The sequence below is a fragment of the Gorilla gorilla genome, chromosome 1 (assembly GCF_029281585.2).
Source record: "Gorilla gorilla gorilla isolate KB3781 chromosome 1, NHGRI_mGorGor1-v2.1_pri, whole genome shotgun sequence".
Lineage (NCBI taxonomy): Eukaryota > Metazoa > Chordata > Mammalia > Primates > Hominidae > Gorilla > Gorilla gorilla.
This window is the reverse complement of record NC_073224.2, coordinates 237227500-237249301: the sequence shown is the minus strand read 5'-3', so window position 1 is coordinate 237249301 and position 21802 is coordinate 237227500. Positions and strand designations below refer to the sequence as shown.

At 58.9% G+C, this 21802-nt stretch overlaps 1 protein-coding gene across 5 annotated transcripts in view; it reads left to right on the top strand.

Moving 5' to 3' along the window:
- Positions 1-21802, top strand: part of PRDM16 (PR/SET domain 16) — a 372183-nt gene that overhangs the window by 333466 nt on the left and 16915 nt on the right. For 3 of the 5 annotated variants that reach the window (XM_055349983.2, XM_055350059.2, XM_055349924.2), the window contains exons 6-12: positions 4795-5002; positions 6711-6858; positions 8070-8223; positions 14014-15430; positions 17188-17275; positions 20461-20630; positions 21306-21383. In XM_055349983.2, the coding sequence (XP_055205958.2) occupies positions 4795-5002; positions 6711-6858; positions 8070-8223; positions 14014-15430; positions 17188-17275; positions 20461-20630; positions 21306-21383 (2263 nt within the window). The remainder of the gene's footprint in view (positions 1-4794; positions 5003-6710; positions 6859-8069; positions 8224-14013; positions 15431-17187; positions 17276-20460; positions 20631-21305; positions 21384-21802) is intronic. The other 2 variants (XM_055350077.2, XM_055350023.2) reach the window with 1 other exon arrangement.

The following is a 21802-nucleotide window of genomic DNA, read 5'->3' as shown; positions in this document are numbered from 1 at the left end:
CAAGCCGGAGCCTATCTGCAGCTTCCTCTGAAGTTTGGTTTTATTTAGGCCATTGAGAAAAGAAAAATCAGTTGCCGAGATCTGGATAGCAGGGGGGAGGGCCTCATTTTCCTTAAAATAATTGTTGAAAAGATCTATGAATCTTAGACAGCGCACAAGAACGCCAAGAGACAAATCTACTTGACTTAAGGAGAGTGCTTTACTATGGAATTTCATTTGTACGATGAAATTTCTTTCTTCCAAAAGGTTTTTTAAAAACCTTGATTTCTGCTCCCCACCCCCCTCCAGCCCCTGATATTAAATAACCTGGGTCTACATTTTCTTAATAATTTATCAAACATTTGTGGGCTAATTGCTTGCCACACATAATAGCCCAACATCAAATATTTGACTTTCCCTACTCTTTCCTGTCAAGATCATGCCTCCCCAATAGCCGCCTCCCCCACCAGTTAAACTCTGAATCGCACAGAAAGAAAATGCAAAAATGTTCCTCACTAAGATAATTATCATAAAAAATCTTTTATCCCAACCCCAGCTCAATGCAGCCAGCCCCTTATCACTGCAGGGACTTGGAGGAGGCTCTCAAGCTCCTTTGAGCCTCGAGTCTGCTAGATTAGTACGTAGACGCCACTTAATTGTGAACCCCTCGGCTCTCCGGGGCCATTAGGCACTGATTTATTTTTCTGTTACATTCCTGCTCTGCCATGAAGATTGCTGATGGAACTTCAGATAGGCAAGTGAGGCGCAGATGTGACAAACAAGATGTGAGGTCACCACGGCGTTGGCTTAGTTGGCGTAGGTGACAGGTGGATGCTGTACCGCAGCCCACGCACCCCTGCCAGATGAAGAGAGTTTCATTTCCAATCACTATATTTTGTGCTTTTGTTGGGAGAAAAGGGCTTGGCTGGAGACCACGTTCAGGTAGTGAAGAAGACACAGGAGACCTCTGGGGGCCAGCCCGCTTCAGGAGAACCGAGCCTCTGCCCTGCAGTCCCGGGGCTGGACACATTCCCTCTGCAGAGCTGCAGCTCTGTCAGGAATGCGAGGCCCATTTTCACACAAGTGATTCAGACCACGGGGAAGCCACTTTCAGATGCATTCGACTTTGTGTTTTGTTTTTACACTTACAATGAAGAGGAAAGAATTCTCTTTTGTGAGAACTTTTTGCTCTTGGGAGAAAATAAAGAAAGTCACTTCCATTCCCATATGCTTTTCTTTTGAGAAAGCCTCACGATAATTTGCTTTTCCTCTCTCCAAAAGAGGTCAAGAGGAGGCAGTGCGTGGAGGACAGAGCGCATGAGCCAGCCAGATCGTGAGATCAGAGATAATAAGATGGGAAACATTATCAGAATAGGTCATGTTCTTTCAGCATTTCTTTAAAGCAGAAGTTTCTTGTGCCGAGAAAGTGAAAATGCCATAAACTATGCCCCCGTTTCTGGCCCCTCCACGAGCCCCAGGGGTGTATTCAGGGCCAGCCTTACCTGCCTGGAAGACAGCCGGGAGACCTGTCCACACCACTCAGTAAGGGCAGGCCAGGCTCAGGTGTGTCCTGTACCCGGCTCTGTCCTCTGATGGGGGCCCAGCTCCATCCGTGGAGGGCTGGGGTTGGGGAGCAGCAGGGCAGGGATGGTCACTGAAGTCGGCTCCATCACGTCCAGGGCACCCTCCAAGGCCATTGGAGTGAGAATCAGACTGCATTCTCATTTGCAATCTAAATTTTTATTTTCATCCCAAATTCTAAATGAGAACTGGAAAAAATAAGTTGGTCAGTAATATGAGTGGGTGGGGTTGGCATTTCTTCTTGTCTTTGTTTTCAAATTTCAACTTCTATGATTGTTCTTCATTGGGTCCAGAAAGAGTAAAATAAAAGCTGGCATTTCTAACTGAATCACGATGCTGGCTGGAGGCCCCATCTCAGCCCGGGACGTTGGAATCCACCCACAGGCAGCTTCCCAGGTCTGCGGGTTGGCTGTGTTCTGCAATGGTCTTGGTGCTCAGATCTGCAGGGCTTGTTCCCCAGTGAAAATCCCAGTTTCTGAAGACAAAGGAAGGCCTGAGAGGGGGTGATGGTGAGCATCCCTCTATCACAGGCTCACCTCGCTTTCCCCAAAACCCTCAGTGGGAAATTGGGGCCCTGCCAGCCCTGCTTCCTTGGCCCCAAAACCATGGGCAGGCTGCAGGCCCACTGCTCCACCTCTTCCTTGGACAAGCAACTCGGTGTTGCCCAGCCTCAGTTTGCCAGTTCTGAAGCAGGCATGCGAATACTATCGCCCTTCCCTGGGTGCCCGCAGGTCGATGCGGGGCTTCAGTGCCCAGATTCTCTTAAGCCCTGAGGACAGGACCTGCCACGTGGGGCTCCCACCAGACCCCAGGGGTCAGCCTTGACACCCACATCATTTGCACAGTGGGCTCTCTCTGAAGAATTTGCAGGCTTGAATCACATTTCAAGGTGGCATTTTGTAGACTTCTAGGGTGAGCATTTCTTGCCCACCTCCTCCCAGGCTGTGCGCCCTGTCCGAGGATCCCTCCTGGCAGCTCCTAGGTGGGTTTGGTTTGTTCAGTGAGTGAACAAACTCGGAAAGCTCCGAATGGCAGCCTTCCCCGGAGAGGTTTGGGACGGAGCCCTCCAAGCCCCAGAGGCTGGAGCTGAGGTGTGGACCGCAGTCCTGTGGGAAGTGGACTGCGCAGGCTCTGGGCATCCTCTGGCTTTTTCCCTTCATGATCTTGTTTTCCCCCAAACCAGTGCTTTCCTGAGGTTCAGGTCAGTGAGCAGGGCCAGGATGCCTGGACACCGGCTGAGAACGAAATCACGGTGTTTGGTGCATCTTGACCAGCAGTGGTGCCTGCCCACTCACCCCCAATGCACACACCCCTGGGGCTCCTCTCGGCCAGACACCCCTTCCCTGTCAGCCAGATACTTACCTCTGTCCAAAGACGGCACCAAAAATCACATCTGGCAAGCTGGCATCTGTACCTTGGTTGGCAAGGGGTGGGGGGGTGGGTGCCATCCAGTATGCCTGCTGTGGTCTCTTGGGGCCAGCACCCTGCTGGAATCCCCACCTTGGACACCTGAGGCTCAGGGAGCCAGGCTCTGGGACCCGCCAGGGGTGCTGGGGTGGCCCCGGCCAAATAGCAGTATCTCTACCCTTAGGCTTAGGGAAGCTTCCAGTCAGCAAGGAGGTGCCACTTCTGGTAACCCCTGCACTGCCCAGACTGCAAAGCAGCCCACCCTTTCCTTAGGACTCTAAAAGGCCTATGACCGTGGTGGTCTCTCTGACACAGGGAGGGGACAGGAAGTGACAGCCCTCTTCCATCTGCCCCCATCCCCCCGTCTCCTCGGCAATCCTTAGGTTCAGGCCTTTGAGTCAACGTTCAGACCATGCTCATGAAGACTCTGCTGAATGCTGGGCACTGGGTCAGTCCTCGTGCACGTGCATACACACCCAAACACATTCCCACAAGCACCCAAATGCACACACACAAATTGCATGCATACACACATCACATGCACACAAACACAAACATGCACGTTAGCATACACACATTCATATACAAGCATGTGTACACATATTCATGCCTGCACAACTACACACCCATTGGCGCACACACACAAACCAACACACAATGTGCGTGTTCACACACATGTTCACATGCACGTGTGTGCACATCAAACACATATGCACACACAACGCAGCCACCCATGCACACGAACGTATATGTATAATATGCACGTATGCATACATAACACAAATGCACACACATGCAGACAGAAACACATGTGCATTCACACATGCAAAGTATGCACCCACATGAACACACAGATGCACACATGCCTCAACACAAAGGCATCCACAAACCACACATGTGCAAGTATGAAAACACGCCAGTGCACACAAATATTCACGCACGTAGGTGCATGCAGAAACACATGCATCCTCACACACATGCACATGAGTACCCATGCAGGCCCACACAAACATGGGTGTAAGTGCATAGACATGCACACACAGTCACACAAAAATGCACAGACATGGATGCAGATATGCTGAGATATTCACACTTACGTGTGCGTACACAGCTGCCTGCTCATGCCCAAGATGCCCCCGTGCACTCACACACTGGTGCACACACCGTTGTTCAATTCATTTGGGAAAGAGCTCAGTGCGTTCCAGAGCCGGGGGGATGAGGCATCTTGTTGGGGGGGCCTCACGTCTTAGGTGGAAGGCTGCTGCCCAGCTGCTATAGACAGGGGAGGCAGGGACGGGCCCAGAGCCCCCCCACCAGGATGACAGCTCCAGGCTGATTGTTTGGCTTGGCAAGGCAGTCAGGATGCTGCCTCGTAAACTTAATAATAGCTGCCCCCCTTTTAATTTGTTTGACCTTGACGACAATAATTTATTATATGCACTGCAGCTCTGTCATCGTTTTTCTCCTGATTCATAAACAAAGCACTTGGCCCGGCTTCCTCCTCCACTCCCGAGCGGGGCCTTCTCCAGCCCACGGTGGCTGCCTGAGGCACAGGCAGGGCTGGGTGTCGCCCGGGGCTCCCTCTGAGGCACAGATTGGGGGGTCCTTTGGTCCTGCCCAGGGCTGGGCCCGGGGACTCCACATGCCTGTTTCCAGGGCAGGCTGGTGGGCCCCAAGTTGAAGGCTGGAAGGAAGCAGTGCAGGACTGGCCAGCCTGGGTGCAGGCCCTGAGGCACCGTGGTGAGGGGGCCAGGTCTCCAGAGTCCCCTGATAGCCCTGGGCTGGGTCTCCAGCTCACTCACCACCGCCTCGTTCTCTCTCTTGCAGAGGAGCCCACGTTCCGCTGTGACGAGTGTGACGAACTCTTCCAGTCCAAGCTGGACCTGCGGCGCCATAAGAAGTACACGTGTGGCTCAGTGGGGGCTGCGCTCTACGAGGGCCTGGCTGAGGAGCTCAAGCCCGAGGGCCTTGGCGGTGGCAGCGGCCAAGCCCACGAGTGCAAGGACTGCGAGCGGATGTTCCCCAACAAGTACAGGTGCCATGCCCTCCTCTGAGTCTTCCTCCCCTTCCCGTGCCCTCCTCTGATTCTTCCTCCCCTCCCTTCCCCCGCCTCGCTCCCCAACAGGTGTAGACAAAGGGCCCCCTGGTGGGACACACCCTGGGGATATGTGCCCCACTGGGACACTGGCGCTGCGGGCAGAGCAGGTGCAGGATCCCGTGGCCAGAGCCACAGGTGTCCCCTGGCTCCAACCGCAAATGTCCTGGCCCCAGAAAGCCACCTCCTAGGCTCGTGGCCCTGCCTGCCAGGGCTGTGCTGTGGGGAGAAACTAGAAAGGAGAAAAACTCAGGCCAGAGCCCAGACCTGCAGCCGCTAAGCCCAAGGCTACTTCTGTAATAAGGTCCCAGACCGGGATGGGGGTGGCAGCACCCACCACCAAGGGATTCATGGTGGCCCCACCCTCCGGACACACGAGCAGCTCCTTCTCAGATGGTAGGCAAGAGCCGGAAGGGGTCACCCCTATCCCCAAGGCACCAGCCCTGCTCCCCACCAGGTGGCAGCGGCCTGTCCCAGGAGGGGCTTCAGAGACATGAGCGGGCCCACGCTGGCCCTCCCCTGCCCTGAGACCAGGCAGGAGCCAGCATCTGGGGCCTGGGCGGCCTTGGGGACCTGTGACCCCCGGGAAAGACAAGATTCCTGGTCTCCGTGGGGAGTGAAACCAGGACATTCAGTCCAGTGCTGTAAGGAGCTATGGAGACTTCTCCAACCCGGGCCCCTCCTCCTGCCTTTGGGGATTTCCTCCAGGACAGCCTCGCAAAGTCAGAGCAAAGCCCATCAGGCCACTAACCGGCTATGTGATTGCTGGGGATTACCGCCCATCCCCGCACCGCTCCCTGGGGACGGCAAACCCTCCACCCGGAACAGATGACTGAGAAAATAAACGTTTGGGCAAATCCCAACTGCGGCCCTTCCCAGTAAACGCCGCTCAAGAGGGTCCGTGTTTTCTTTACATAAACACATAAATCACAATTAACAACAGGGGAAAAGATACAGTCTCCTGATGCTCGGGAACCAGGCATTTCTGATCTGAATGGATGGCTGGGCCCCTTAATTAACGAGCCGTGATATATCACTGCTTTGCTCATGAAGATTAACGGTCATCCCTGGGACAAGGGAAGCCGGGGGTCCCCCAAGAGCAGGGAATTAGAGCGACTCCTTCCTCCAAGTGCAGCGGCCCCTCCGAGCAGCTGTGCTCGGGCCCCCTCCATGTCACCTGGAGACCCCCGAGTGACTCCCGACCTGCCTCCTCGGTGTGTGCCCAGCACTCAGAGGGGCATCCTTGGGTTTGGGGGACTTGCCCCACTCCTGGGTTCATGCCAGTGTTGAACCCCTTTTTTCTTAGGCCCAAGCTTAGCCGCAAGGCCAGGACCAGCTTGAGAGGCACCCAGGGAGTGTGGGCCGGGGTCCGGCACTGCTTCCAGCCGCCCTGGGGGTGGTCTTGGGTGAGGGATGGAACCATCCAGGTGCCGGCTTCCTCATCTGCTAGGGGAAGGCCGCCTCTGCCCCTCACAGCCCGGCCATGGCAGAGAGGAGGCGGGCAGGGAGACACCAGCATGTGCTCTGATCCCTCGGCAGCGTGGCGGGGGCTCCAAAGGGGCACTGGGAAGAAGCTGTATGGTTGGGGTCCCCTCCCGGGCAGAGGGCAGGTAGTCGGGCCCCGCAATGAGCCTCACCCTCTGCACAGCCTGGAGCAGCACATGGTCATCCACACGGAGGAGCGCGAGTACAAATGCGACCAGTGTCCCAAGGCCTTCAACTGGAAGTCCAACCTCATCCGCCACCAGATGTCCCACGACAGCGGCAAACGCTTCGAATGTGAAAACTGCGTGAAGGTAACCTGCGGGGCCGCCCCATCTCAGCCCCGTCTCAGCCCCGTCTCTCAGCCCCGTCTCAGCCCCGTCTCTCAGCCCCGTCTCAGCCCCGTCTCAGCCCCGTCTCTCAGCCCCGTCTCTCAGCCCCGTCTCAGCCCCGTCTCTCAGCCCCGTCTCAGCCCCGTCTCTCAGCCCCGTCTCAGCCCCGTCTCTCAGCCCCGTCTCAGCCCCGTCTCTCAGCCCCGTCTCAGCCCCGTCTCTCAGCCCCGTCTCAGCCCCGTCTCTCAGCCCCGTCTCAGCCCCGTCTCTCAGCCCCGTCTCAGCCCCGTCTCTCAGCCCCGTCTCAGCCCCGTCTCTCAGCCCCGTCTCTCAGCCCCGTCTCAGCCCCGTCTCTCAGCCCCGTCTCAGCCCCGTCTCTCAGCCCCGTCTCAGCCCCGTCTCTCAGCCCCGTCTCAGCCCCGTCTCTCAGCCCCGTCTCAGCCCCGTCTCTCAGCCCCGTCTCTCAGCCCCATCTCTCAGCCCCGTCTCTCAGCCCCGTCTCAGCCCCGTCTCTCAGCCCCGTCTCTCAGCCCCGTCTCTCAGCCCCGTCTCAGCCCCGTCTCTCAGCCCCGTCTCAGCCCCATCTCTCAGCCCCGTCTCAGCCCCATCTCTGCCCCGGGGCAGCAGGAGGCTGCAGACGGGCGCCCGCTCCCATGCTCCCTACACCCCCTGGTCCAAATGTAGATGGAGTGCGGCAGAGTGGGTAGGAGGCCCCTGCAGTGGCTGGGGCCCTTCCGTGTGACTAGGAAGGAAAGGAAGTCTCAGGGAAGACCGTGTCCCCCAGGTCAGAAGGATCAGGGCCAAGACCCGAACCCAGGCCCCTCCCGAGCGCGGCTCCTGTCCTCCCGCCGGTGTGGAAGGAAGAGGCTGGCGGGGCTGAGCCGAGCCTCCACCCCGAGCCCGCCAGGGTCTCAGCACCACAGCTGAAAATGCTTTCTGCAGCCCTGTCTCACACAGCCTCAGTTCAGGAACTGGTCTTGAGGAAAGCAGCCGGGGAGGCTCTGCGGCTCACTTAAGGGCCTGCAGCAGGTCCTTGCTACACAGAGACCTGTCCCGGCCTGCTTGGTGCAGACTGCAACGTGGCAAGAGAGACAGGCAGGGCCCTGCCCCCACAGCCAGTTGGTCCGCCAGCCCGAACCAGGCCAAGGCAGGTGTCCAGGCAGGGCACGCGCCAACGGCGTCCGTCTCCCCAGGTGTTCACGGACCCCAGCAACCTTCAGCGGCACATCCGCTCGCAGCACGTGGGCGCTCGGGCCCACGCCTGCCCCGACTGTGGGAAGACCTTCGCCACGTCCTCCGGCCTCAAGCAGCACAAGCATATCCACAGCACGGTGAAGCCTTTCATATGTGAGTGGTCGCCCAGCCTGGCCGCCTGCCCTCCGGGTGCGCGGATGCCATGGCGGTCGGGCCGAGGTGGGCCATCCCCCAAGGTCTCCCCCGATCCAAGGGACCCCAGTTGGTTCATAAAGCACTCACGGCAGGTTCTGACAGCTCTGCCGCGTGCAGCCTGGTCCCCGGCAGGCACCCTCTGAGTTTGTCCCTCACTGCTCCCCTTCCCCATCCCGTCCTCCTCCATGGCTCCCCTTGCTTCACCTCACAGGGGCTGGAGGGGGGCAGTGGGTGATGGGAGGGACCAGGGTCCTGCAGAAGGAGCTGGACCCTCCCTCCCTGTTGCTACTCCCTTCCCCCGAACTCACTCCCCACCTGTGCCGAGCTCCAGAAGGGCGTGCTTCTGTGCTGCCCTGCACGTGACAGTCTCAGCAGACACCCACTGGGATTGTCAGGGCGGTGTCTCTAGGGGGCCCTGTTTGTGCCCAGTGCTGTTCCAGTGCAGGGGCCAGCCCTAAATAAAAGACCAGCTGTCTTTAGGAGGCTCGCACACCAGTGGGAGGAGACAGGCAAGCCAGACAAGCAAGGTGGCAGGCACAGCTCTGGGTGCAGCGGTGTGGGGTTACAGCCTCACAGGGGGCCAGGCTGGCAGCCTGGTGTGGGAGCTGAGACTGCCTGTTCAATGAGAGGCATTCCAGCAAAGACACAAGGAGAGTGAGCCCTGGGCACCTGTGGAGGAGGCTCAGGAGGGAGCTGTGAGCATAGAGGCCCAGAGGCCAGGATTTGTTTAAGGAGTGAGTGAGGGGAGTGAGAAGAAAGGGCCAGGTGGTGGCTCACACCTATAATCCCAACACTTTGGGCGGCCCAGGCAGGAAGATCACCTGAGGCCAGGAGTTCAAGACCAGCCTGAGCAATGTAGCAAGACCCCATTTCTACCAAAAAAAAAAAAATTTTTTTTTTAACTAGCCAACCACGGTAGTGTGTGCCTGTGGTCCCAGCTACTCAGGGGGCTAAGGGCGAGAGGATGTCCTGAGCCCAGGAATTCGAGGCTGCAGTAAGCCAACATCACACCACTGCACTCCAGCCTGGGCAACAGAGCAAGACTCTGTAAAGAAATAAAAATAAATAAGAGAAAGATAAGAGGTCACCAGGGCCGGGTCCAAGGGGCCTTGTGGGCCAGTGCAGGGACTATGACCCTGATTCTCAGTGAAGTCAGAGGCCCCCGAAGGGTCCTGTCTGCTGGGCCTTGTGCCGAGTCATCGGTTCACACACATTGTGTCAAGTCATCGTTTCCCAAGCATTCTTACACGGTATCCTCACAAAAGCCTGAGAGTGGGGCCCTTCTGTCTCCAGTTGTCAAAGGAGGAAAGGGAGGCTACAAGATGTTGAGTGACCATGAGCTCAAGGCCAGGCTGTGGAGCCCAAATTTTAGCTTCAGGGGCCTGGCTCCTGGCCCCCGGCTGGGTGATTTGAACCTTCCCGGCTCTGTTGCATCAGCCTGGAGAGGCGGGATGCTGGGAGCTTGGGAACCTGGACTCAGGTGTTCTTGCTGATGTGGGACCACTCAGGCACTGACCACTTGCACAAGAGGTGATGCCCGCCAGCCAGCCGGGCCCCTGTCAGCACCTGGGCTGTGCCCGTCCCACCCATCTCCCAAGCCCCAGCGTCCAGCCGTCCTGCTAGGGGTGACTCCGCCCCCAGCCTAACCTGGGCCACATGCCCCCACCAACTGAGGAACCAAAGGGAGATGGAGCTCTGCCTGCTGGCCGTTCCACAAGTACTGTTTTCCCATTTGCTGACCACCGATCTCCCAGGAGGAGCATGTGTGCAGTGTGCCCGGCTCCGGCGCCCCGATATGCAGTACCCCTTTCCTCTGGGAGAAGCCAGCACGGTGCAAGCTGGGCAGGAGTCAGGGGCTGGGGCGGGGGGTGACTGCTCCCAGATGCAGGTCAAGTGACTCCAGTGAGAGCGGCACCAGTTGTTGCCTCAGATGACAACGTGGAGTTCTATAGCAAGCTCAGGAGCAAGAAAATTGGACCTAGGTTTAAACTTCCTTGCCTCTCTGGGCCTGCAGACAAGCGTTCTAAAGTCCCGTTGCATTGCTTTAATGACGTGCATTCCAAGAGCTGCAGCACCCTGGGCAGCTGGAGCCCACTGTTCCCACCACACTGCAGGCTGCTCCCCATCCCTCGTGGCCAGAGTGAGGACAGGAAAATTCGACTGGCCCTGCCCGGCCTCGGCGGCTCTTGTGCTTCTTGTCCACACTCTCGGCTCACCTTTGTGCCTTGGCTTTTGGCTAAGGGGATAAAGCTTAAAGGAAAACCCCAGACGTGGGCAGACTGCGTTTATGAAGATTCTCATTCCCTTAGAAATTAGATCAGACACAAGCAACGCAGCCCTGGTATCCCCCAGGCCACTGCACAGTGTCCTTTGGTGCAACTGCAGAAGGCGGTCTTCAGGCTTGGAGAGGAGGATTTGCAAACAAGTGAGGGAGTCCAAATAGTGTGGCCCTTTCCAGGAATGGTCAGTTGCTTGCAGGAGAGGTCACAGCTGTGCAGGCGCTCATGGCCAGACTCCGTGTCCACCTGCTGGGTGACACACCCATGGCACAGGCAGATGGAAGCCCTAAGCCCCCACCTCACTGGCCACACAGACGGAGGGGGTGTCATTCCTGGTGGTGTCTTTCCCACCAAGGCGCTCACCTGTGCACTGGGGTGTGTACAAACATGTGTGTGTGCATGGGTGTAAGAGAAGGGGTGGGTAGAGCGAGAGGAGAGGAGAACAGGAGAGAGGGGAAGTATAATATCTGGGAATGAGGTGGACAGGCTCCCACTGGGCACTTTGCAGAAAGAGCCTTTGCTTTAATAAGTACGCACGTGTGTGTGAGAGTGTGTGAGTGTAGGTGTGTGAGCCGGTGCGTGTGTGTGTGTGAGAGCATGTGTGGACACATGAGCTGGTGCATGTGTCGGTGCGTGTGAGAGCGTGTGAGTGTGGGTGTGTGAGCTAGTGTGGGTGTGTGAGCTGGTGTGTGTGTGTGAAAGAGTGCATGAGTGTGGGTGTGTGAGCTGGTGTGTGTGTGTGAAAGAGTGAATGAGTGTGGGTGCGTGAGCTGGTGCGTGTGTGTGTGAGAGCGCATGAGGGTGGGCGTGTGAGCCAGTGCTTGTGTCGGCACGCATGAGAGTGTGTGAGGGGCGTGTGAGCCGGTGCATGTGTTGGCACGTGTGAGAGCATGTGAGGGTTGGCGTGTGAGCCGGGGCGTGTGTCAGCGTGTGTGAGAGTGAGTGTGGGCGTGTGAGCCGGTGCGTGTGTTGGCGCATGTGACAGCGTGTGAGTGTGGGCGCGTGTTTGTGAGTGTGTGAGTGTGGGCGCGTGCTTGAGTGTGTGAGTGTGGGCGCGTGAGTTGGTGCGTGTGGGTGTGAGAGTGTGGGTGCGTGAGTTGGTGCGTGTGTGTGTGAGAGTGTGTGAGTGGGGCACAGCCAGGGAGTGCTTGTTTGGCCGGCAGGGCTGAGTGCCTCCCCAAGGGCCAGGTAGGTGACCGAGGGGTATTTACAGACCCTCCCTGTGGAGGGTCACCTGTCCAGCAGCAGCCCTCCAGAGAGGGCAGGTTTGATGAAACGAGACAAAGTTCTTCTCCCCTCAGCCTTGAAAACGCCCCGCCAGGCTGGACGAGCAGGAAGGTAGAGCGGTTAATATAAATAGATATGGTGATGAAGGAACACGATCATCTTAGGGTAAAAGCTCCCAGCTGGAGTCGAAGGAGATCAGGCAGCCGACGATTTCTGGTGAGCAAGAAGCTTGCTGAAATCATTGTTTCCACCACGCCGTGTTTAGGAAGCAAATTGTCCTACAGAGACACACACTCGCCGGGGTGTGTGTGTGTGTGTGTGCGCGCGTATCTGTGGTGTGTGTGTGCGTGTGTCTGGTGTGTGTGTGTGTGTGGTGTATGTGTGCATGTGTGTGGTTTGTGTGGTGTGTGTAGTGTGGGTGTGTGTGTGGTGTGGGTGTGAGTGTATGTGTGGTGTGTGGTTGTGTGTGGGTGTGTGTCTGGTGTATGTGTGCGTGTGTGTGGTGTATGTGTGCATGTGTGGTTTGTGTGGTGTGTGTAGTGTGGGTGTGTGTGTGGTGTGGGTGTGAGTGTATGTGTGGTGTGTGGTTGTGTGGTTGTGTGTGTGTGGTGTGGGTGTATGTGGTGTATGTGTGCATGTGTGCGGTTGTGTGTGGGTGTGGGTGTGTGTGGTGTGTATGTGCGTGTGTGCTGTGGGTGTGGTGTTTGTGTGCATGTGTGTGGTTGTGTGCATGTGTGTGGTGTGTGGGTGTGGGTGTGGTGTGTATGTGCGTGTGTGTGGTGTGGGTGTGTGCGCGTGTGGGGGGGTGTGGTTGTGTGTTTGCATGGGGGTGTGGGGGGGTGTGCATGTGTTTGTGCTGTGTGTGCATGTGTGTGGTTGCGTACGAATGTGGTGTGTGGTTGTGTGTGCGCATGTGTATGAATGTGGTGTTTGTGTGTGTGCGTGTGTATGAATGTGTGTGGTTGTGTGTGTGGTGTGTGTGCATGTGTATGAATGTGGTGTGTGGTTGTGTGTGCTGTGTGTGTGCATGTGTAGATGTGTGTGTGTTCCTCCCTTTTTTCTTAGAAAAACAAGAGGCGAAAGACAGGCTGGTGATTCGCTGACACCCGTTCACAGGCCTTTAGGAAAATGGCCGGAACCCCCAGGCCGCTGGGTCCTGGAATCTAGCTGGGCCGGCACTGCCCTCTCCTGTTGAGAGAAGATGCTGGCACTCGCCAGCCAGAGCCGGGCACTGCCGCTTCCATCCCAGTCTGAGGAGGTTCCCAGTAGTAGGATTTTCACTTTTCTCAAGCAGGGAATAGTCCCTCTGCTTAGGGCTCCTGCCCGGGGTGACCTCCCATCCATGTCCACCTCCAGCCATCTCCAAAGGGTGGTTGAGTATTGCCAGGAGCCCCAAAGTCCGGGATCCCCGAGTTGGGGCCTCCTGAGAACCTCAGGAACTGTCTGTGTCAACCCAGAGGCTGCCTTCTCCGGGGTGCAGGCAGCAGGATCTGGTGCGGAGAGGGGAGGTGGGAGGACACTAGGAACACTGAACTTCTAGAGAGCAGGAGGCACAGTCTGCGTGGTCAGCGTCCTGCCCCCACCCCTGCTAGAACAGCTGCAGAAGTGAAGACGAAGGCAGGGCGGGCCCTGAGCCAGCTTGCCCTGAATCCACTGATGGAGTGGCAGGCACCATCACATGCATTCGCTTTCCCCGTGCCCCGCCCTGGAGAGCAGGTTCACCTTCCCCAGGGACTTCTGAAAATCTTGGCTCCTAAATTAGCAACACCGTGGGGTAGGAGGGTGGAGACAGTGGTGGCAAGCCCATTCTCCAGCAAAGAAGGCGGAGGCACAGCAGGAGCTGGACCAACCGGCCCCAGGATCTGTGCTGGTCACTGGAGGCCAGCCTTGGGAGGGGCGCGTGCACACTCACATATGTTTCCACATGCTCATGTGTGCACACGTGTGCACACTCAGACACGCACGCTTGCAGAATACACACACGCCTGCCCCCACACACACGGACACTTACGCACACAGACACACATGCACCTGCCTGTGTATTTGTGTGTACGCACACACGCATGCACGCACAGTACACATATATACACCCATGCCCACGCACATGCACCCAGACAGACTGCTTCCAGCCCCAGCCTCGCCCCTCCAGCGGCTGGCTTTCCCAGTAATTTCATGTGGCGTTTTCAGCAGGGTTTCCCGGTCATTTCATGCGGGTTTGTCTTGGCTTCTGCTGATGTTTTAGGTGAGGTCTGCCACAAGTCCTACACGCAGTTCTCCAACCTGTGCCGGCACAAGCGGATGCACGCCGACTGCCGCACGCAGATCAAGTGCAAGGACTGTGGCCAGATGTTCAGCACTACCTCCTCCCTCAACAAGCACCGGCGCTTCTGCGAGGGCAAGAACCATTACACGCCGGGCGGCATCTTTGCCCCGGGCCTGCCCTTGACCCCCAGCCCCATGATGGACAAGGCAAAACCCTCCCCCAGCCTCAATCACGCCAGCCTGGGCTTCAACGAGTACTTCCCCTCCAGGCCGCACCCGGGGAGCCTGCCCTTCTCCACGGCGCCTCCCACGTTCCCCGCACTCACCCCCGGCTTCCCGGGCATCTTCCCTCCATCCTTGTACCCCCGGCCGCCTCTGCTACCTCCCACACCGCTGCTCAAGAGCCCCCTGAACCACACCCAGGATGCCAAGCTCCCCAGTCCCCTGGGGAACCCAGCCCTGCCCCTGGTCTCCGCCGTCAGCAACAGCAGCCAGGGCACGACGGCAGCTGCGGGGCCTGAGGAGAAGTTCCAGAGCCGCCTGGAGGACTCCTGTGTGGAGAAGCTGAAGACCAGGAGCAGCGACATGTCGGACGGCAGTGACTTTGAGGACGTCAACACCACCACAGGGACCGACCTGGACACGACCACGGGGACGGGCTCGGACCTGGACAGCGACGTGGACAGCGACCCCGACAAGGACAAGGGCAAGGGCAAGTCCGCCGAGGGCCAGCCCGAGTTTGGGGGCGGCTTGGCGCCCCCGGGGGCCCCGAACAGCGTGGCCGAGGTGCCCGTCTTCTATTCCCAGCACTCATTCTTCCCGCCACCCGACGAGCAGCTGCTGACTGCGACGGGCGCCGCCGGGGACTCCATCAAGGCCATCGCATCCATTGCCGAGAAGTACTTTGGCCCCGGCTTCATGGGGATGCAGGAGAAGAAGCTGGGCTCGCTCCCCTACCACTCGGCGTTCCCCTTCCAGTTCCTGCCCAACTTCCCCCACTCCCTCTACCCCTTCACGGACCGAGCCCTCGCCCACAACTTGCTGGTCAAGGCCGAGCCAAAGTCACCCCGGGACGCCCTCAAGGTGGGCGGCCCCAGTGCCGAGTGCCCCTTTGATCTCACCACCAAGCCCAAAGACGTGAAGCCCATCCTGCCCATGCCCAAGGGCCCCTCGGCCCCCGCATCCGGCGAGGAGCAGCCGCTGGACCTGAGCATCGGCAGCCGGGCCCGCGCCAGCCAAAACGGCGGCGGGCGGGAGCCCCGCAAGAACCACGTCTACGGGGAACGCAAGCTGGGCGCCGGCGAGGGGCTGCCCCAGGTGTGCCCGGCGCGGATGCCCCAGCAGCCCCCGCTCCACTACGCCAAGCCCTCGCCCTTCTTCCTGGATCCCATCTACAGGTATTCAGTGCCCCAGCCTCACTGGCTCTCCCTGGGGCGGGGCCGCGGCGGTGCCGGGCGGGCTCGGTGCATGGTGGTGTCTCTTTCGAGCTCCTCCGAGGTCGTCCCCCGGCCTTTGCTGACTTCAGGAAGATGCCCCTGTTCTTGGGGGGGTCTGCACCCCTCAGGAGGGATGCCTGGCTTGGCTGCTCCTAAGCTAGGTGCCTGGCCCGGGCCGTGTTTGGGAGGCCAGGACGGGTGCTCCCGGCCATGTGCAGTTTGCTTGCACCGATGACCACTCAGACATCACACTGTTGGCCTCGAGCGCCTCCTGTCCCCAGTAACCGCCAACCCCCACCCTTCCCCACCCCTCTCTCCAGCTGTCATCTCTGGTCTAGCTCTCCCCAGCCTCTACCTGCAGAAGTCAGAGGGGCCTGGGCTGAGTGCTTCCTGCCCCTCCTGGTGCGCTCCTGCCCCTGGAGCCACAGCGGCAGGGGGAATGGGGAGGGGGTGTCTTTCTGGGGGCCCCGGGGGAATCAGAGAAGGAGCCAGTGGTCCTTGGAGGGGAGGAGGAGGCGAGGGATGAAGCAAGCGTTGGAGGGTTTTCTAGGCACCAGTGCCCTGTGTCTCTGATGCCTCTCTTGGGGAGAGGCGAGTTTAATGCCACTCCCTAATTTCTGGACAGGTTTGCCCCTCCCTAGAATGCAGGTGGGTTGGAAGAGCAGGGCTAGGCTTGGGGAGGGGGTCCTACCCCCACCAGCACCTGTCCCTGTGCTCCCCGCTTCACCATGCAAGGAGACAGGCAGGAGACCCTGAGCAAGTCCTGTCTTAGTAAAGCAAAAGCGGCCAGTCATAGACATGCTGGGGGTGCTGTGTCTTGCAACGGCGTGGCAGGTTTACCAAAGCGCTCTCAGTGATGGGAAAGAGGCTCCCAAATCTAACCCTCACTATGGGGACCCAGGCAGACAGAGAAGAGCAGGCCGCCTTCAAGAGCCACCAGGCCAAAGGAGGGTCAGTGGATAGCCCTGCCCACGGCCTCTGTTTACCACAGGAGGTTTGCATTGTGATTCAGTGAGCAGGCTTGTCACTGGCATCTGGGGAAGGTTCTGGAACTGTAATCTCCAGCAGCCCTGGAGGGTGTTTAGACAGGGCCCTGTCTGGGTGCTGCAGGAAGCCCCTGGTGACCTCCCCAGGACAGAAACCTGCTGGCCACTCACGTTCATCAGCACACACGGGCAGCACACCCCGTGCCAAGGGCCGGGTCAGAGAAGGAGTGGAGGAGGCCTTGAGCCTCTGATGTGAGCCACGCTCTGCTGTGAGCAGGTCCAGGGACCCCCTTCAGAGTGGTCCCCACTCATGCAGGGCTGACCGGCCAGTTAGGCCGGGGTGCACAGGGCCTTCAGAGAAGGCTCCAGCCGCCTGCACTTAGCACTCATGACCTGCAGGGGTGCTGGCAGCCAGGGGTCTTTGAAGGCCCTCGAGGGGACCCTGAAGGCATGGGAGGTGTGAGGGAACCACTGAGGGAGAGTGTTCAGGGGCAGGTGGTGACAGGGAGGGTCCGTCTAGGGGTGCAGGTGGGCTGGGCTCCCGACATCCCCAAGGCCCACAGAGGAGTCTGGTGAGCGTTGGGGCAGCCACGGCGAGGCCCACACCATGGGCTTGTGACTGGCCAGGTATATGGTCAGGCGGGGTGGGCGGCTATGTGGAGCGGGTGGCTCGGCGGGGCAGGCGGCTCGGTGGGCTTGGTGGGGTACGTAACCCTCTGTGCTGTTGTCCAGCAGGGTAGAAAAGCGGAAGGTCACAGACCCCGTGGGAGCCCTGAAGGAGAAGTACCTGCGGCCGTCCCCGCTGCTCTTCCACCCCCAGGTACGTCCTCAGTGCAGGTCAGGGCGCCCTGTAACCCACACGCCAGTGGCACCACCGCCCGGCTGCCGAGGCTCAGTGGCCAGGCTGGAGTCTGAGTCCCCGTCCGGGCCGTACCACGCACAGACGTCCTCAAAGGCAGAGGAGGATTCTCTCCCTGTGGCCCCTCAGGTCACTGTAGGCTGGAGAGGTTGAGGACTGAGAGTGATCCTCACAGGGCCACCCCAGGGACCTCTCTGACCCCTGGCTCTGGGCTCCAGGAGGGAGAAGGAGCTTCACTGGAGTCGTGGGCAGAGCCTGGAGGAGCGAGGGCAGGGATTGTGAGTGAGGGGAGCAGCCTCAGGTGGCAGCCCAGGACACAGCGTGGGCGCTCTCTCTGGGGTGCACAGGACCTGAGTATGTTCAAATGGACCGGAAGAGAGGAAGGGCCTGAGCATGCAGAGAGGGGCATGGAGCCAGGCCCCAGGGAGGTGGTGGGCAGGGGGTCTGGAAAGAGACCCAGAGAGCCCCCCAGTCCAGACAGGCAGGTGCAGACCCTGCCAGGCCTGGAGGTGCTCCTGCCTGCCCCTGAGGCCACATCCTGGGAGCAAAATAGCGGGTGGGCAGCATGGCCAGGGCAGAGTCTTCCCGACCTCCTGTCCCCTACTGACTTGGTCTCATTGCTGGGAGCCTGGCCCCTTCCGCAGCACCGTGGGCTGCACCTGGAGGGTCCTGAGGGTCGCACAGTGGGCCTGGCCCTGACAGACTGCAGACCAGACCGGGGCATTGTTCTCTTTCTCGGCCTTCCCCGCCGTGGACGGGCCCCCCACCTGGTTTGTGAAACCTGCGCCCAGGCTGAGTTCACAGCTAAACTTAGCGCCTCCCATTGTTTCCCCGGGGCCGTGGAGTTTGGTTAATAACTTCCCCTGATTTTCCTCGGGATGGGCTGGAAAGAGCCACGAGCCAGCCAGGCGCATCCTGTGTTTGTTTGTGCGGGGAGCGAGGCCGGGAATATCTGATCGGGCGGAGCAAGCCGGGCGGGAGAGGCCCACCCAGGCCCGAGGAAGGGAGCCCAGTGGGGGGCAGTTTCCATTGTCCCTCCTGCCCGCTGCCCCCACGGGCCTGCCACCCCCGCTGCCTGTCCCTGCAGCCCGGAGCCAGGAGGTGGGGGGCGGGAAGAGAGAGATGACTAATAAGTCACCAAATGGTCTAAGGTTGGGCTGTCACTTGGGCAGAAGGCGCCAGTTACTAAAGACCTCGACAAAGCCCAAGAGGCCATGACTGTGCAAAGACCTCAGCCCTGCTGCTCCGGGCTGCGGAGGGGCTGGTGAGGCCCAGTTGATGGCTCAGGGAGCAAGGCAGCTTCCATCTGCCCATCACTCATCACTCGTTCTCATCAAGATGAGAGCATGCCTGCCTCGCAGGGGCGGGAGGAGCCTGACCCCCACAGCCTGGGTGGGGCTGGAAGGGGCCAGAGGGGAGGCCTTGGCCACTGTGGACGGACACGAGTTTCTACTCGTTCATTTCTTTCTGGGTATTTTTATCGTAACCAGTGTTGTTCCCCAAATAGCAAAACGTCCCCACCACTGGGTCATGTGGTCTCTGGGAAGCATTTGTAGAAAGCCCTCTGCTCCCTACCAGCAGCAGCTGGATAAGTCCCTGGCAAGCAGGTCTCCGAAAAGCTGAGTGCCAGATGCCCAGCACTCGGACTCTGAGAGACCCCAGCTGCGTGATGGGATAGTTTAGTTTGCTAGTGGGCAGCCAGGGCCAGGGTCTTGCTGTAAACGGGCGGGTCACCTCTGTGGAGCTGGCTCTGAGCATTGCCCAGAGGCAGCGAGCCCTATATGAGGCCCCTTGATGAGGCAGGTCCCCACCTGCCCTTCTCCTCACCCCCACACCCATTCCATGGAGGCTGGTTGCCAAGGACCGGCACCCTGGCCAGTTCCTCCCAGTGACACCAGCACCTGGGGAACCCCAAGCTCTCCCTTCCCTCTGCATCTGTATCAGCTCCTGCCTCACCCTTGCCCTCCCTCATCATCCCCTTCTCTGGGAGCTCCCAGGGGAGGCAGGCTATGAAAATACCTGTTTAGCAAAGATGTCTGGAGGGCCCTGTGGGTCAGACATTGGGCCCTGGGAGCACTGGCCCTACTTTCAGCAGGCTGGGTGTGTGGTGCGGAGGCCCGGGGTTTGTTCCCTGTTTTGCCTTTTGCTACCCCTCAGGGGATGATGAACACTCTTCCTTTTCAGCCCCTGTGCAGCCCCCTACAGGGCCTGGCACACAGCAGATATCACAGGGTGGCCCATCTCCTTCTGCACTGAGGTCAGCTCCAAATCTTCAAAGAGAAGGGGAGCTGGGAGAGGCAGGGCTGACACTGAGCAGCTCCATCAGCCCAGCCCTTCCCCTCTCCTGTCGCTATTGTCAGAGACCTCAGTGGGGCCAGGACAGTCTGGGATTCTGATCAGAGCTCTGGCCACCAATCCCATGCTTCCACTCTCCTAATCGAGCAAGCCCTGGGCATCTCCAGGGAGCAGAGAGGCAGCTCCTATTGCCCATATCAAATTGCCCTGTGTCATGTGACATGTGACATTATTATTTTGAATATTTCCTTTGTGGGATTAAGTCTTAAAGAGGCTGTTGAATTCCTTAGTACTTTGCCTGCAATTATGGCATGCTGCCACTTGGTGGCAGTGGTTCTGCAGGCCCACCATCTATGCTTTAAACGGAGATTCAGGTTGCTATTGTAATTTTTCAAGACTAAAAAATAAACTTTTTAATGTTAAACTAGATGTAATTCTGCATTTAACCCAAACTAGCCAACCAGAAGTGCTGGCCAGGAGTCAAGTCAGCTGGGCATTTTGCCGGCCTGGGTCAGATAGGGGGTAATCATAAACATCAGCTCCCTGTATCACTCAGGTCCTGCCCAAACCGGGCAGTGAGGCTGGTTGCTAAAGATCAGTTTCAACTCCTGCAGGAAAGACCTTAAACTATAAACGAGGGAGTGGGACTCAGGGAAGGACAAGAGCAGGGCTGGCTACAGAAAGGTGAAAAAATCCAACCCAGGGTCCAAGAAAATACCAGGAGACCATTGCTTCCAGTGCCCACCCAAGCACCCTAAGATATGCTATTGTACAGAACCCCCAGCAGTGCGTGCCCCTGAAGACAGGTGAGAGTCAGCTGAGTCCATAACCTCCCACTCTTATGCCTACAGATGTCAGCCATAGAGACCATGACAGAGAAGCTGGAGAGCTTTGCAGCCGTGAAGGCAGACGCGGGCAGCTCCCTGCAGCCCCTCCCCCACCACCCCTTCAACTTCCGGTCCCCACCCCCAACGCTCTCAGACCCCATCCTCAGGAAGGGCAAGGAGCGATACACGTGCAGGTGAGGGGCCCTGTGGTGCTGCTGGGACAGCCCTGGCGGGGCTCGAGTGCCACACCTGTGGCTGTGAACCTGTGCTTCCAGGAAAAACTCAGAGTCCCGGCCATAGGAAAGCACAGCACTGCAATCAGTTGGTTATCTGCTTGAGGTCATGCTTTGCAAATAAGTGACTTGGGTGGCCTCCCCTGCCTCACGCCATGCTGTGCTCTTGGGAGCTCAAGAATATGCAACTTCAGCCCAGCCTGAACTGGGAAGGCTGGGGCTGAGGTGCGCTGGTCAGTGACTAACCTCAGCGCTTGGAGGGATGGGAAGCCCAGTGCTACGGCCTCAGCCGATTTCTGCAGTGTCAGGATGACACCCTCCCGGCCACGCTGTGCTGGTGCAGGCCCGTCCAAGTCTGTTGGAGCCTGCCCTGTTCACCGCCAGACTGAGGGGCCGAGACGCTTCAGGGGGCAGGGGCTGCTCTGTCTACTGCTGTGGCCCATGGCAGCCTGCTCTGTATCTGTAACTGAGGCTGGGCTTCAGGGCCGTGGAAGGGACTGAAACCGGGACGCTGGGATGGGTCCACCTGTACATCAGGTGTGGGACTCCGAGCATTAGCGTGAAACCATTTCTGGGAAATGGCCATGTAAGCCCACCCTAATCCTCCCTCACCCTCCCCACCTCCCTCCACCCCAGGTACTGTGGGAAGATCTTCCCCAGATCAGCCAATCTCACCAGACACCTGAGGACGCACACTGGGGAACAGCCGTACAGGTAGGTGCTGCGTGGGCCGGGTGTGGGGGCGGGGCCACCTGCCTCCGTGCACCGCTGACCCACTCCTAGGAGTAAGTATGCCATTCCCAGGGCTCCCTGCTGGAGTGAGCAGGCAGTGGGCGGGGCCGGGTGCTCAATTCTGGTCACTCTGGCCCTCCCCTCCTGGCCTCAGCAGGATGTTTGAGGATGAGGCAAGAGGTGCCCAGGAACCTTCTGGAAGGCATCTGCCTGGCTCTCAAAGATGTGAGGGAGCAGCTCTCCACCCACCCTAGGGTGTCCACTGGGGCAGGGGATCCTCATCAGAGCAAGGCTGACCAGAGCCAGGGCCCAGAGGGTCCACATGGGAGAAAACCTCAGCTTCCCCACACCCAGCCCAACTCCGTTCATCTCACGACGGCCGTAGCTGCCCCCACACCCCC